Below are 16,708 nucleotides of genomic sequence, written 5' to 3'. Positions count from 1 at the left end.
TTGGATTCTGCAACTACCATTGGACGACAAGGCAAGAGGGGATCATTTGGATTGGGGATTGGGATGTCCCATGTACATACAGTAACAACAACAGCATGGCAGTCTTTTTTCTCTTTGGCTTCGCTGGCCAGCGTGGCCGGCGATCTGGCAGCTCTACATGATATTCTACTTTACGCTCTCTTACTGTCTATCTGTCTGTATCGCCGCTACCCATCCATCTTCCCTTCTTTCCTTCTTCCCCCTCCGACGCCGCCTCCCCACCCCCCTCCTCTAATACAGATCCTACCTATCTACATAGCTTTCTCAGCTTTTGAGTACATCTCGCTGTCAATTCCTGCCTGTGCCCCTCATTCTTCCCTTTTTCCACCATCCCCCTCCTTTACACACCCCTCTCATTAAATCTATTCACCACTCAGCTCCCCTCCTCCCGCTGTCATCAGTTGGTCCTTGGTACATCAGCTTTCTCTGCTTCCACATTCCCGGGAACTTATTGGGAAATAAGAAAGATACACAACCGGAGGCAATCTAGGTGTACCCGCTACTACCCCACACACACCCACACAACACGTCTCCTTGCCTTTTTTATATTTTCTTCCCTTTGATAGTCGCATCTAGCCAACCCTGGTGACCCAAACACAGAGGACAAATTTTAAAACAAACCACTCTGATCGAATCGTGTGTGCTACAAACGTGTGGACACATACAATAGTATCTACCACTCGTCATCACCCATCTGCCTCTGAGACATACATAGATTTGCCCCAAGTTGCCACCCATTGGTATATATCTGACCTCTTCTTGATGTTGCTCCTCGGACGCAGCTATTTTGTTATCGTTGATCTGGGCTCTAATTCCCTACCTTGCTAGAAGTTAAACCTCAGTAGTACCCTACGTACCAGCATATATACTTGTATCCATCACCGGATCTTAAATAATAATCCCTACCGATCATCAAGAGTCACGCCTGCGTTGTCTCTTAGATCTCCCAAACTGATTTCCAGTCGCTCAATCTCCAAGAAGTTCCGCCAGACTCAACGGATATCAACAAGCCGATCAAAACAGCATCGTCCTAAAAGATTAAATCTGAGTAAACCAGAAACTACAGATATGGCAGCTTCAATAGTTCATATTCCGTTGTCTCCAATGACCTTGGAGATCAACTCTGTTTCTTCGGAATACGTTACTTGGGTGGTATGTCTTGCGAACTTGCTTATTCCGGAGGTAGATAAAGTTAACTCCTTTGCTTAATAGTATCGATGGCGAAATGTCGATCTATCCGCCGATTTCGAGACGTATGCTACAAGCCCAAGTTTAAACCCAACCAAGGACTTATAAACTGATTATTACAGATATTCCCAAAACTTCGGTCATCCAGATGGTTGGGTCTGGCGCATGCTGTTCCAGCAGAACGTGGATGCCAACGGCAACCGTGTCTACGGGATCTTCCTCTACGTTGTCATGACCGACAATGAGCTTCAAGAGCGAACATGGACTCGTGACATTAGATATCTCCAATTTGTCATCCTTAACTCGGAAGGCCGACAGCTTAAGGACAAAAGCACAGTTGCTGTCTACCGCGAGAACCAGCTATCATGGGGCTTCCCCGGACTACTCGACAACAGCATTCTACTCCGGGACCCTGTGGTGAATTCAAGACGCACGATTGACATTGTCTGTCGTCTACGGTACCATCCTGACGGCGAGAAGATGCGAAGGCCTCTCAGTCCTAGTATGACTGGGTCCTTGCTCGGTGGTTCCATGATTGGCGCCAACCATGCTGCTGCCCGTGCAGCATCTACTCCAGCAAGTTACTGGGACCAGAAGGCTAGTGGTGTAGCTGTTGTAGATCCGGTAGGAAAGAACCTTCGAACTTTGATAAATAACCGAAAGTTCTCGGACTTGGAATTGGTAGTCGGACCCAACAAACAAATCGTTCACGGGCACAAAGCGATCCTTGCGACAAGAAGTGAATGGTTTGAAGCTGCACTGAGGCCCGGATTTAGGGAATCGAGGGAAGGAAGAATTACCTTGCCGGATGAAGATCCCAAGATATTTGAGGCTTTATTGGAGTTTTTGTACACGGGGGAGTATCCTCTCGCTTCGATCGAGAACCACGGGATTCCTGGTTCGCCCATGATCACGACAAAGAAGTCTAGTTCTCCGGATGGTCTGCATCTCTCTCCGCGCTCCCCTCCTAATATACCTCCTCGTGGATTGGACGATTCTGCCTCGACGGTCGGGAGCTCCTTTACTGATGCTCAACCCCCGACAGAAGACTCCTATGAATACATGAACACTTATGACAATGTCGACATGATGGACGAAGATGAAGAACTCGACGAGCAGAAATATGCCCTATTTCTTATGGCTGACAAATTCGGAATTGCGCAGCTCAAGAGTCTTATCCGAGTCCACCTCACGAATGAGCTCCTCGACCTCTCCAGCAGCAGCCCTCCAGGAAGCAGGTTATTACGATTAATCAGATTCGCTTTTGAGGAGCTTCCCGAAAGCACAACCAGCAAAAAGAGGGATAGTGGGATGGGGTCGTCAGTTGGCAGCAACGGGATGATTGACAGGGAGCGAAGCCCTAGCGGTGGATACACCCACGGATATGTCTACGGCGGCGGCTCCGGCAGCGGATATCCACCAAGCGACCTCACGGGAGTGGCGGGCTCTGTTGTCGAGAAGCGCGAGGGCGCAACCTCTGCCTTCGGACATACATCGGAGGTCGGCGATGGCTTGGCAATGATTGAGCGTAGGAGCAACAGCAGACTCAGCAACGTCAGCAGTATCACTGGTAGTGCATACCGAGGCGGAAACAGCTACGCAAGAGATAACGAAACCGCTATCCTTAGGGAAAACATCACTACATATGTGGCCAAGATGTTCCATGCGGTCAGAGTCTTGGACGGGTTCGATGAGATGTTGAGGGAAGGTGGTGAGATGGGAGGTTTCGCACGGAAAGTCATGGACAGCATGTTTAGACCTTAGTTTTGGAAAAACTCTCACTCATGGGGAGCTTCTTTGCTAAAACTTCTTTTTTGGGGTGGTTTATATTCTTTTATTTTCATTGCATTCATTTTTTCTTCGGTTTCTGGCATCAAGTGGAGAAAAGGGTTCGGTCTAGAACAGCACTCGGCGGCTCACTTTTGCATTTTTTCCTTACTTCAGCTTGCTATGGATAGTGAACGAGGAGGGGGGAATGGTTTACTTATCCAAGCGGGGTCTGTTGGGTATTATTATTATTACATATTTTCTTCTTTCTTGGGAGGACTGGGGATTGCGAGGGGTAGGCCTTCCGCCGCCTTTCTATTTGATTCGCGGTCCAATCTTGGCTCATTTCTTTTTGGGGCATATTCTTGGAGTCTAGCGTGTGGTTTGGGAAAGCATTTTTTCTTCTTTTTACATCTACTTTACTTCTTCTGATCTGCCTCCTCTTCGTTTAAAGGACGGCAGGTGTTCATTTTATTTTGTTTCCTTTTTTTATCTTTGGGTTTTTAGTACATGCTCTGATGTACCAACGGGCCATGGCCGAAAATTACGATACGATATGATGATAAATAATGACTAAAATACTATTACTCTGTACAAAAAAAATATATGTTCTCATATTCTCTATTTTTTGTTTTTGTTTTTCGCGCTCAGGCTATTTTCTTGGAAGGGGTTCTGGGTGTGTGGTGTTGGGGGCTGGGGGAATGTGTATAAAAAAAAACCCGGAAATCGAAGAGAGAGCACAATAATGACGTTTCACCCCCCCATCCATCCTTGGATCATCTCGATTCAAAACGTTGATTGACGTTTTAGTTTGAGCTGTTTCTTCCTTTCTTTTCTTTTTTTTGGTTCCCATTTTTATTTTTCGGGAGGGTTGGGGGCGAGCGCGGTTTTAAATTTTATGTAGCTGGGTTTTCAATACGGCGTTCAGATAACGACGATCATCCAGTTCGCCTCACGGGTCAGCTTATTCGCTCTGTGCATCATCGCGTGGAGGTAAAAGAGGGGAGGCGGGGCCAGTATATAAAGTCATGTCGACCGGTACCAGCGTCGGTGTTGGATGGGGGGCTGGGTAGGTTCGAGTGATAGGCTGTGATGTGGAGTGACTTGGTTGCTTCTGGTAGGGACTGGGCAGATAGAGTCGATAGATGAGATATAGAGTGTGCACAGGATTTTGAAATAGTTGGCCTCAACAACTCCGACTTAGAACCACTCAGCAGCCATACCGATGGTCGTGGGGTGATATTCACAGAAGACCTGGTTTACAGCTGGCATGCTGAGTCATCGAGTGTGAGAAGAGGTGATCCGCCCTACATCTGGCATGTGATTTGGGCCGTTGCCGGATTGCGATCACAACCCTAACCCATATATGCATCCTCATAGCACTACCTTAGGTTTCAGAGTATGTATAGTAGGTTTGCTAGCTATAGCTAGCCATATATATAGAACTAAGGTATCCGAGGTAAGGCTACTAACTCGTGAGATTAGGTGACCAGGACTAGAGTTGTGGTTGTAACAGTACTATGTACTACGTAGGTGGTGACGGCCAATCTGCTGCTAGAATATTCCTGGTTATTGGGCGCTGGTGGGGCCTTGACACCGAGGGGATCGGGAGCCAAGATCGATTTTAAGGAACTGAGTATAGAGACAACGATTAATATTGCCATATATTAGTTCATTAGCTGGAGGCAAGCAGGGGATTCTAGTTAACTTATCTCTTTACTAGAAACCATACGGAATTATTGGGCTTGATCCCCAGACATGTGGATGAGAAGACTAAATATCTTCAGTCTGGGGGTGATATTTGGCCAGAGGAGAGCCGACGGAATACTCTATCGCGTATAAGCTATATAAAACACAGAACAAAGTGAGACGGGTCTGGTCGTTATAGAACGTGTTCTTCTAGAGGCAAAGTACAGATATTTAATCCTTGGTCATAGAGCCACATCGAAACTACATAGTGTAACGTTGACCCGACGACGAACTACACCCCAGTCTACATCCCACCTAAAGCAATCAATGCGTTGTTTATTTATCTACTAATCTAAAAAACGGAAAGAAAAAAATGCTACCTAGATACAATCAAACAAACTATATCTATATACAAAAAAGAGTCTGCGGAAAATTAACCCTAACCCATCATAAGCGCACCAACTATAGCTTCGCCGGCCCCCGTCCCCCAAAAATGGAGCTGGGAAACCGGCGATTGGTCCATATTCTCAAGCTACTGAGGGTAGCTCTAACCGGTAATCAACCCGGGATTAAGCAGCACAATAAGGTAGGAACTGGACCGCATATTTATAGAAATAATAACATGTCAAGATGTCTTTATTTTGGCCGCTCTGCTATTAGGATAGGCCGATTAACTTTTTCGAGGAAAGAGTTGAAGGATTTGCACGATCCTGACACATTAATAATGTATTTCAGCATTGCATGGTGGCCTGTGCTAGACTTGAGCATTGTAGGTATTGTGGGTTGTCAAAAATAATGGGACGCAACAGGCTTCATTGCAACGTAATAATCTCTCAACCACGACCGACCACAAAGAGACCACAAGCAGGATAAGTGGTAATAAGAACTACTGGAGACCCAAAATGTATTTTCGTTAGTACTGTCGTTCGTTGGTGGCGGGGTTGGGTTGTCATTGCTGTATTCGTTGCCCCGTTGCGTCCCATTATTTTTTGACAACCCGCAATACATGTATATATTTGAGGTCCGCAAATAAAAATCTAACATTAGATATTCGATATCCGGTAGTTGTAAATATACTTTTCAATATAAACCCAATACTCATAAATATTACGTAAATATTAATAATTAGTACAAACCCACCCAGCACAAATCTAATTCCTATCCGTCCGGCACTCTATCTCCTTTCTTCTCTCTCTCTCTCTCTATTTATTTTATCGTTATCAACCCGAGAACCAATTCTTTAAACTTTATTCAGAAGTGATCTACATCTAGTGTGTACGTGTGGGTGTCAATGATCGACACAATAAACAATGTGCAGCTGTCTTATCCGAGCACACATTCCAATATCACCTGGGTACATAGACTCTATATGAGAAGAGGCTGGCCATATAGGGAGTATTCTACAGTGCAAGCCAAATAGCTTTGATCAACCCTAACTAGCCCTAGCGATAACTAATCCTAATTAACCCCACTTAACCCTAACCAACCCTAGCTACCCGTTATTTTCTCCGTCATTTCATACAGGCAATATTGAAGTGTATTTAGGTCCTGGGAGAACATGTAGTAGTGATGATGAGTCCAACACTGATTGATGGGGGTGCGTTGGTGGTTATTGCTGAATCATGTGTTATCACTCGGACTCTGTACTAGGGTTTTTTTAGTTTAATTCATTAATTGAATGCAACCTTACAGTTATGGTAATTGGGGGGAGCTATGGTGTTGATTTTTTGATTGTTTAACTCATTACCGTATTATTCCACTGGAAGAGACCACTCGCTTCATGGCGTAGGCCACAGAAACTAGTGTCGATTTGGGTAGCTCACGCCGTAATTTTGCCCACATCCATCAGAAGGAACCGGTCTCTTCCACTCTACCACGACAGGAAATGCATCGAACGATGCATTTCCAACACATTGCCCATACAAACATCTGCGTTTAATGCAACGGTTGATGCATTAGCTGACGACGCCTGCCCAAAACCTACCCGATCGATGCATTTACAACACAATATCGATCCATTTCAGTGACCTTTACCCACGACTTTGCTCACACATTATCTCCTGCCGCGCCATTACTGTAGGTACGACTTTGCTGACCACTTTACACCAATCAACGACTTTGTATACGAAATAGTTGACGATATATCCCAAATGTAAAAAGTAGGCGACGTATTTAATAACACAATTACAAACGATATAACCTGAGGTGTTTTCATCCGGTGAACCTCGGATAACGACTTGACCGTTACTTTGTCCAACACAATACTGTACAACTTTCTTACCCCCGTAAAGTGTCAAGGAGTTTGACAACGCAATCACTGACGATATAACGCACTAGTGTTAACTACTGACAATGACATTATCCACGACTTTGTGAACAATATATCTCGTGACTCCGCCATACATGTAAACGGTAAACGAATTTACCAGCACATATATTGACGACATATGACGGGCATGTCTTCCCTCCTTTGGAACAGATAACGACTTCACCAATATCTTTAATTTGTGAACGATAAAGCAAACGATTTTCCACTTTCTCGGAAGAGACATCTTCATCAGCACGATCTGTGGGGAATATCGTGACGCCATTCAAGTTACCTATCAGATTTATTACTGGCGACGATTTTACGGATACATTGACTAACTACATACTCAACGCTTTTCCGTTCCGTCAAAACTCGGACAACGACTTTACTGAGAACATACTCTACCACTTTAGTCAAAGCCCAGTTTCGGGCAACGAATTTACAAACAAAATCACTCACGACTTGTCTAACTATTTTCTCGACAGCTCATTGCGGATAACGACTATATCAACGATTTGAGATACGATATATCCAACAACTTTCTCACGATGTAAATCCAGATGACGAGTTTACTTGCACTTATGTTAACGACTACATTGACGACTTATCCTGTGGTGCTTTCTGCATTATTTTCTATTAACGATATTACTAACGACTTTACTCAAGATTTCACTGATGACTTTTCCGGCGTCGTTTTCTGTCTTGTCGGATAGGGACGACTTTACCGACTGCATTCATGACGATTTTATTCGCGATTTATCCCGCGATGTTTTCTATCAAAAATTAGTCATTAATCGTGTACGAGTTTACTTACGATTTTGCTGATGATTTTGTCTCAAAATTTAAAACACAAGTTACGACTTTCCGTATGACCTTCCGTACGACCTTCCGTACGACCTTCCGTACGACCTTCCGTACGACCTTCCGTACGACCTTCCGTACCACCTTCCGTACGACCTTCCGTACGACTTTACCGTTAATTTTTTCCGGTGAAAATCTACATTGAATTAGCTACGACTTTCACTACGATTTTACCTATGATTTTACCTACGATGTTCTTGGTTATCGTTTTGTCTTGGTCCGCCATTTTTCAGCAAACGACTTTACTTGCTATTTTACAAACAATATTCCCGACCACTTTTTCTTGCGGGACCACACTCAATTTCTGTTAACTACGACGACGAGTTTCCAACACCTTTACCCACAGTTTATGGATGACTAGACTGAGTAATTAGTTCAGACAATCACTTACGAATTTGCGAACACATTTACTTGTAATTTTACAACCCCTTAATGCGATCGCCAAGATTCCTGACGACTTTCCTGCTACATTTACTTACGATTTTCTGAATCCCATGCTAGCCATATTGGTGGCTAGCTTGATGCCCGCCCGCTAGTACTAGCCTGACGTACCATGTTAATCCTCCACTACTCCCCCCAGGAAACAGAAACCTGTTCTCTATGTGTTCGTTCCAACCGAAACCCTTCTTTGGCCAGAAGCAAGAGCTTCTGGACACCATGAACTCCTTGCCACGAGACTGAATCACGCCCACAAGCTCTTGCACGTCCCTCAGATCGACATACTCTTTCTTGATCCTAGAAGAGTCCATCTGGTAGGCCAGCTTCAGTTTCTTTACTCTGCCTACATCAAGGCGTTAGATGTACGCAAGCATGTAAGGCTCGGGTTCCTGATGAACAGGCTCCCCAGTTCCATCTCGGCCCAGTTCAGCAGAATTGGGTATCTCGGACACCACGTACTGCAGGTAATGCATGACCCTTCCAAAGTATGATGTATCGTTGTCATTCTCATCTGACAGTATGTAGCGGACCCAGGAGTCATTGCGCCTGTTGGTTGCTACCCCAGTCTTGGAGTTGGATATCTTGGAGCCCACGACTTCGTATTCACTTGCATGGTTCAGGATTCTCCCTGCGATGGCCCTGCCCCAAAGCACCATGATATCAGACAGCAGGGCCGTGCTGTCCACTGCACGAACTGGGACGCCCAGCTTTTCAGCAATAAACTGCCGAAGACTTGCCCTTTCGTACTGGTTGAGCCTCCGTTTCTCCTTTGGTCCCATCAGCAAGCAGTCTGGGTACTGCACAGGGTACGCCACTTTGTCCTTCTCCGCAAAGCCAAACAATCGTTTGTCTTCCATGTCATTGAAGCCTTCCGGAAGCTGTACACTGGTTAGTAATCAAAAGCATTTCCAGAGGGGATGACCTACAATGGCGATGAACGGCAAGTGTTTGATTCTCTCACGCTCCAAGAGCTGCAGCGATAGATTGCGGTTCGCGGCTGAGCGACTATGGCACATTGCTTTGATTGTGCACACAGTCCTCTCCATGGGATACTGGTGGTAGATGGGGTTCGGCCCGCAAACCTTCATTGCGGTGGATAAATGAAGAACACCATGCACCTGGGTCGTGCAGCTTGATATCCTTGCTGTCTTATACTGGTAGTACAGCCGCTCGTAGTCAGTCACGACCCGTATCATATCCTCCTCCATCTCATCGATATCGGCCATCGTTAGCTTGTAGTGACGAGACTTCTCTGTTGCGAGGACAAAGTGGTGCCAGTGCTCATAGTATTCAGCCGGAAGTCGTTGATTCAGCACGATTGGGGATATTAGGTGCATGAAGTTCATGAGCTCTGTCGCTTTATAACTTGCATGGTACTTGATGTCCCTAAATGCTTTGCCAAACGCCGTCGGGATAGACGCTCTCGAATCTGCGATCTCTGCACCGATCCTGTCCCAAGCCTTCTTTGGAAGGATATATGATTCACTGTGATCATCAGCGGCGGCATTGAAGCTCACCACCCATCTGCCCCGAAGCAGCCTCTGTTTTAAGGATCCTGCCTGCGACTGGGACTGGACGTCACTTTGACTTCTGGGTATTGCCTGCGAGTGGGATTGGGAACCGGCCTGCGAACCCTGTTGCAATAGTTCATCGTGCTCCTGAGAGTCTATATTCGCGTTAGAACGTGCTTGTGAATTATTAAAGTCTCTATCATCCTCCATCCCCTGTCTTTTGAACAAAGCAGTGGTTTCCTTGTCCCGGTATATGCCCATCCAGTGGGCAAGATAAAGCCGGGGTGTGTTCTCGTCGAGCAGGTGCATCACATCAGGCGTGAAACACCAAGGGTACACGATAGATTTCAAGCAACTGAATATTGGCTCCCCATTAGTGCCCATGAGCTTACCCCAAGCGATGTTCTTATCCTCTACGGCCTTATGGGTCTGCCTCATCTCTTCATCAGTCCACACCGGCAATGTGCGTGGATCCCAAGACTTTTCTGGGTAGTGGCCGCTCTTTTTTGCTGCCCTAGGCTTGCGCTTCCGCTTGTTGGATGAGGGGCCTGGCTGTGCCTGTCCAGATGATGGCTCTCCCTGCGATGGCTCCTGTTCCGGTACAGCAGCACGGTCCCGCGGGGGCTCGAGTGGGCAGTATATGTGGCCTTCGCTGATGCCGTAGATGGCACAGAACTTGCAGTAGCGGTAGCTGTTTGGTCCCGTCCACTTCATTAGCTTGGCCATAGCCATCGTGTCGCCAGAGATCAGTGCAATATGAGCGCGTAGCTGGAATGCTTCCTTACGCAGCCCATCCCACCCTTTGACACCAGCCTGCAGAGTCACAAACTCATCCACCAACGGCCTAAGGAACGAGCTGATATCCTTGGGGTTACCGGGACCTGGTATGATCCCGCACAGGATCAGGTTCTTCTTCAGAACCCTCTCTGCTGGAGGAATGTTGAGGTTAACCAGGAGTAAAGGCCATACATCATATTGCCCAATCTAGCGTCATAGTCGTTAGTAACTGAACACCAGAGGGCGGCACAGCCTTACTTTGAACAAAGACGATCCATCCGTACTGAATATAAAGCCTACGTCTCTGTGATCAGTCCATATATCTCTCGTTGATTTGAGTGTAGAGAAAAGGAGACTGTCCCAGTAATCTCTCGTGGACTCTCGCTCGTTCTCGTTCGCCGGTGGAAATGACGACTTGTAAGCCACACTTGTTCGGACATATTCTGAGTCACTATACATGAGTAGTAGACGGTGTATGAGTGGGATGTAATCAAAGGTCTTATATGGCTTCCCTTTGGCATCGAGCCTGTCAGCCTTGCAGATTGGACAGTTCGTTGCATTGGGATATTCGGCAAAACACAGGCAGTTATTTCGACAAACATCGTATCGGACGTGGTGGATCTCTGTAATCAGTCCCAGCTCTCTTCTGGCAGTGGCTTCATCCGAGATTGCTACAAAGTCCTTCACAGCCCTGATGTATTGCTTGTGGGTGTCCATAGCTACGTTGCCGTCCATGCGGACCTTCATCAATGTTATATGTTTCAAGATCGGTTCTGAGAGTGTGATGTTCGGAATAGCACTATATTGGAAGTCTGTCAGTATTTGTGGGTCTTCATCCTCGCTGTCTTCTAAGTCTTCTTCGTCAATGCTGTCATTCGAATCATCTGGATCCTCAGAGTCATCGGGGTCATTTTCCCACATATGTAGAGACTCCACCTCATCGTCCAGATTTGGAAGGTTTTCGTCTGGCATCTCGTGATTTGGAAGGGTAGGTGGGGTACCAGGCACATCACTACTATCAGAAGAGCTTGGCTCACTGCCTGGGTCATCTGCTGAGTTGTCAGCCGCTGCATATATATCAACCGGAGACATATGATCCAGTGTTGCCTCGTCTTCTGAAAGCTCCGCTGGGTCTGGCTGTGTTTCTTGTATGACTTCTTCCTCACCATGGCCATATGCCTGATCAACTGTAATTGACCATTCACGGTTGTATATCCCACTGTTTTGGGAGTCGGGCACAACCAACTGGGTCGAAGCATGCTCTTGACTCATAATCCTTACAGACTCGGCCTCCTCCTGTACACATGTGTTGGGTTCCAGTGGCTCTTGGGAGTGTTCTTGTATGTTATGTTGTGGAGATTCATTACGAAGTATTGATGGGGGTGGCGATATGTTATCACGATGATCACCATTATCCCTCGGTGCTAGAGGTCTTCTCATGGCAGGAGCAGGCTCTCTCTGAATTATGGTGCGTACGCTACGTCCTCGGCGTCGTGGCGGATTACCCATGGGTCTGTCGTCTTCTAACAAGGGTCCCATATTATCGTTGAATACTGGTGAAGCCCCCACAGATAGTCCATGATCATCGATACCTCTGTCAATGAATACTGGTGAGTTGAGCAGTAGGTCAAGAGCTTGCTGGTTATCAGGCTGAGATTGAATGATATCAATGTGATTTGATGCCTGTGGGCTAGGAGACTATCAAATGGTTAGCAGCGTGATATGTGCACTGTATGATACTGACATTGATTGCATTGGGCTCTTCCTGCTCATTTCTCAACGCCTGCTGACGCCGGTGCTGGAACCATACGCTCCTCAAGACACGGTGAGGTAGCCCATCAAGTAAATCACAGTAGCAAAGACGTTTCTCTCCCGGGGTCCATCGTTGTGGTAAACCGTCTGACATCGCGTGAAAATGATAATGATGATCTTTTCTATTCCCATGAATACCGGACGTTGAGTATCAAAATGTTACACAACACGAAAATCGCTAGCTCGATCCTGCATACATGTATACAAAGTCTACCTGCACATCTGGCGACCTGGTCAATACACACCACTCATACTGCCGGCTGTGTGTCTTCCCCTCCCCCACCTTACACACAAAAGGACCGTCCACCAAAATAGTATATCAAAACTCAAAACACCACATATACGATGGAGGTCTTTCCATCCACTCTCATCTAACATACTATAACTAACTCTCTGCGTATAGTCAATGGGTGATGTCAGTCATGCTCTTGCTCCAAACGACATGCTTCTCTTCGCAGAGTTCAAGAAATGGAAGGAAAAAGAGCAAGCCAATAATGATGCAGCCAAATACAAAGTAGCCAGGACCAGCAAGCCTACTCCTGCTGTTGCCAAATCAAATGAAAGACAGCGGATTACCAAGAAACGTTCATTCGCAGAACAACTTGTTGCTGATGAAACTGGGGGCGAAGAGGATGATGATGACGATACTATCGAAGATGAATCTGTCCATGGGTCTAGTGATGGTGAAGGTGCTGCTATCGGTGACTTTGTTCCACAGAACCAGAAGGCAATTGATGATCTATTAGATGTGGCAGAAAGCAAAACCCCGTTGATAGAACAGATGGGGATCGGCGTATATAACAACCTCAAAGACCGCGAGGAGTACAAACGTCAACGGGCCATTGCCAGAGAGGCTCTCGAGGCTAAACCGATGCAGTTTATCATTGGTTCGAAATGGACTGATGTTAAGACTAAAGCCACCAGGCAGATTCTCATTGACAAAGTTAAACATGCTCTCGCCGAGTACAACTACCCCGATCACATCATCTTGACCATCATAATATCTCTCACCAAGAACAAACGGAGAAACAAAAACAGGCTCAAGAACATGCTCATTGTCCATAACGGGGGGACTGTTCGAAAGGGAAGACCCATTAAACACGGACTCTACAGCGGGAAGCGTAAGAGTAAGGGTAAGGAAAGTGAATCATCTCATGCATCTCATGCCCTCCCTGAACGTTCAACTACCGCACTGAGGCCTGAAAGAACAGAGCAGGAAGTATCAGTCGACACCGGGCCTGTCTGTGCACATACATCATCGGCCCCAGCAGCAGCACAGAAGAAACCAGTGGCAGCTAAGGCTAAACAAACACAGGGTTCGTCGAAGCAGCCTACAAGCAGCAACGCTGCTAAACCATCCAAGGAGAGTCATCCAAAGACGGCTAGAAAGTCACCATGGCTGAGCAAACCAGCTGAGACAGTTGAAGAACCCATTTTGGATGACAATGACGATGAAGACGAGCAAAGACCAGCAACCAAAGCCAAAGAAATGGCCCCTGTTGTCCTCAACGTAATGAATACTGGGGCAACACAGGCACCGGTTGACAGTATCCCTCCAGCTATTAGAAAGAGGATTGCTCAACGGTTTACTCCGCCTCCCAATGCTGCTAACAAAGAGCCCCCATCCAAGTCAAGTGGGGAGTATTTTATTCTTGTCAATAATAGCAAGGTTGTTTACTCCCTTTCGCTATCATATAAACAGTTTCGAGCAAAGTGGAATGATCAGGACACCTGGTACCGGTTTTCAGCTTCGCTTGGTCCCCAGAACCTCCTTGATGACGAAGACAAGTACAAGAGGTTTCTGGCTGCAGTCAAGAAGACCAAGGATGTGCCGGTCATGTGGGTACACTCTGATGCTGATTACATGAGTGGGGATGACTCTGTTTACTACGCAGCACCAAAAACACCGTATCCAAAACCAGTGATGCCCATTGAATCTCAAATGCCAGTGGCTCCTCCTGCTCCGGTTGCTGCTGCCAATTCAATTGCTGATAAGTCGGAGCCTATTCCCTTGTCACCGGAGATTCCAACTTCTACCAACCCGGCACCAACCGCTCCTACCAATGTACCAGCTAAACGCCGTGTCAGACCTAAAGGCAGTAAAAACAAGGCTCCTTCTGAGAAGAAAACTAAAGACATGGAAGAGAAGGTTACATCCACTGCAAAAGGCCATCAGAGTGCTGCCGCTGCTAAGAAAGCGGCAGCCGGTGATTCAAATGAGGTGGTTGAGAAGCCAAAGAGAACTTACAAGAGGAAGAAGAAGGATGACGGAAAGGAGGAGCTTAAGTATCAACCCCCTACTGCCACTTGTCCACTGATCGTGGAAGCTGACAGGTGTCAGTGATAGTGTAACCAACAATACCGAACCAATGCCACAGATCCCTGGTAAAAAGACAACAACCAAGGCCAAAACGAAAGACACATCTACTCAAAAGCAGTACTCTACTCAAGTACCACTGAGTACACTTGGCACTATGCCGGACCCTACCCCTCCCTCTGCTCAGCCTGAGCCTGTTGAGGAGAATGAGCGTAGGACGTTGATGCCCCCTCCTGCTCAGCCACAGGGTCTTCACACCCTAACACAAGCCCCTACTACACAGGGCACATTGACACATGTTCCAACAGCTTCTACACAGATTAGGCGTGGCTTGATGCCAAGAGCTGCTCAACTTAGGCTATCTACACAGAGTCTAATCCCCACCCAGGATTATGCCAAGGAGGATGGCTTTGCTATCGAGAAGATTCTAGGACTTGATGATCCTTTTGGTACACCTGCCGTGAACCAGAACCCACCAGCTATCCCGAGAAAGTCAGCTAGGAGACCTGCCTTTGGTATCTCGTCTACACAGATACGCACTGCAGGCTATGAGACTCCACAGCACCACACTAGCTCTTCTCAATCGCAAGTGATTCGTGGGGCGTCCAGTCGTGGTCCGCCGTTGTGGAAGATCCAAGCTGAGGGCGCTGCCATGCCCCCCCCAGCTATGGCGCATCGCACTCGCACCATAAGAGACTTCACGACTGCAAAGGAGGTTTACAACAACTCCACCGTAGGCAATGCCAACAGTCTGTATCAGCCTTTGACAGGGCCAATGGGAGTCGGCGCAAGAGTTAGCACTGCTGTTACCCAAGGTACTGGGCCTCCTTCCGTGTAAGGGAAGGCTAGAGCTATGACAAACATGCTTGCGTACAACGTGCTGAGGCAAGTGCCTGCTCTTGCAAAGAAAGGCGACATCATTGAAGCCGAGATTCAGGCGATAAACACGCCATTGAAAAGGCCTGCAGAGGCGGACCCTGCCGGAAAGGTCACAAAAAAAGCTAAGATCGGAACTAATATATTTAGAACGCTAGCGTACGGACATGGGGTGCCGGAAACGCCTAACTAATTTCGGCGGGTATGAGAAACACATATACAAGGGTATATTGCAACATAAGGTTTTCTTAAAAAATTGGCTATTATGTTTGAAAGAGGTGGTTTTTATCAAGATGGACTGGCGCGGGATTTAAAGGGCGCTAGTGTTAGCACAAGGAGGTAATGTTGTTGCTATAATTGTTAATTATAGTGCTGGTAAAGTATTATACTTTTAGCTAGGCGATTTATTTAATCGTCTGGGGAAAGGGTACGGAAAGGTGTTGGAGAATTCGTAGAGCAATTTAAAGTGCAAGGAATAAAAAGGTGTTAATAAATTCGTCAAGTGCGTAGAGGTGAATGGTCCTCCAAAATAATATTAAATTTTGTGAACAAAATTGTAGGTGTAACCGTTAGTGAAATCGTTTGCACAAATTGTATGTTTAAATGTTAATAAAATTGTTGATAAAATCGTGCACGAGTAATAATAATCTTCAAACTAAATCCTCAGTTTAATCGTATGGTTAATCGTTAGTAAAATCGTGCCCGCTGCCTGATATTACCTTTGGTAAAGCATCGGTAAAGTAGTTCGTAAAGTCATGAACAGAGAGGACGGTCTTGTTGGAAACTCGTTGACTTTATTGTTAGTAAAATCGCAAGTAAAATCGTATACCGGAAAATGCTATTGCTTTGCTTCACAGTAATGTCATCAAGTAACTCATCAGTATAATTGTTAGTCAATTCGTATCCTGATTTTGCGGTATACATATTTCGTCAGCTATCTCGTTCGTAAAGTGGTTAGTAAAGTGGTAACCAGGATATGATATAGATATCCGATTTAACAAGTCGTCAATGAAGTTGTAAATCAATTCGTAGACTCCGTTTGCCTGGTGCAGGAATGTCGTTGGATATATCGTGGGATATATTGTTAGTCAAATCGTTGTCAGCACCACGCTGCAGGCAAAGTCC

General features: G+C 46.3%; 3 protein-coding genes across 3 annotated transcripts; 2 read left to right on the top strand and 1 right to left on the bottom strand.

Annotated features, from left to right (window-relative positions):
* Positions 1 to 1,107: 1,107 nt before the first annotated feature.
* On the top strand, positions 1,108 to 2,991 carry LAJ45_02874 (uncharacterized protein; the record flags this gene model as incomplete). Its single annotated transcript, XM_046112465.1, has 3 exons — positions 1,108 to 1,191; positions 1,252 to 1,292; positions 1,350 to 2,991. 3 exons carry the CDS (start codon positions 1,108 to 1,110, stop codon positions 2,989 to 2,991), a joined length of 1,767 nt encoding a protein of 588 aa, XP_045974591.1.
* Positions 2,992 to 8,646: 5,655 nt separating this feature from the next.
* Positions 8,647 to 12,484, bottom strand: LAJ45_02873 (uncharacterized protein; the record flags this gene model as incomplete). The annotated part of the gene is made up of 4 exons (XM_046112464.1): positions 8,647 to 9,168; positions 9,217 to 10,785; positions 10,879 to 12,276; positions 12,323 to 12,484. 4 exons carry the CDS (start codon positions 12,482 to 12,484, stop codon positions 8,647 to 8,649), a joined length of 3,651 nt encoding a protein of 1,216 aa, XP_045974590.1.
* Positions 12,485 to 12,796: 312 nt separating this feature from the next.
* LAJ45_02872 (uncharacterized protein) lies at positions 12,797 to 15,776 on the top strand (the record flags this gene model as incomplete). The annotated part of the gene is made up of 3 exons (XM_046112463.1): positions 12,797 to 14,676; positions 14,738 to 15,522; positions 15,598 to 15,776. The coding sequence occupies 3 exons, from the start codon at positions 12,797 to 12,799 to the stop codon at positions 15,774 to 15,776; spliced, it is 2,844 nt and encodes a 947-aa protein (XP_045974589.1).
* Between the last annotated feature and the right edge of the window lie 932 nt (positions 15,777 to 16,708).

This window comes from Morchella importuna (assembly GCF_003444635.1).
Source record: "Morchella importuna strain M04M26 chromosome Unknown Morimp01GS005, whole genome shotgun sequence".
NCBI classification, from domain to species: Eukaryota; Fungi; Ascomycota; class Pezizomycetes; order Pezizales; family Morchellaceae; genus Morchella; species Morchella importuna.
Note: the sequence above shows the minus strand (reverse complement) of the source record. Positions and strands in the feature narration are given on the sequence as shown.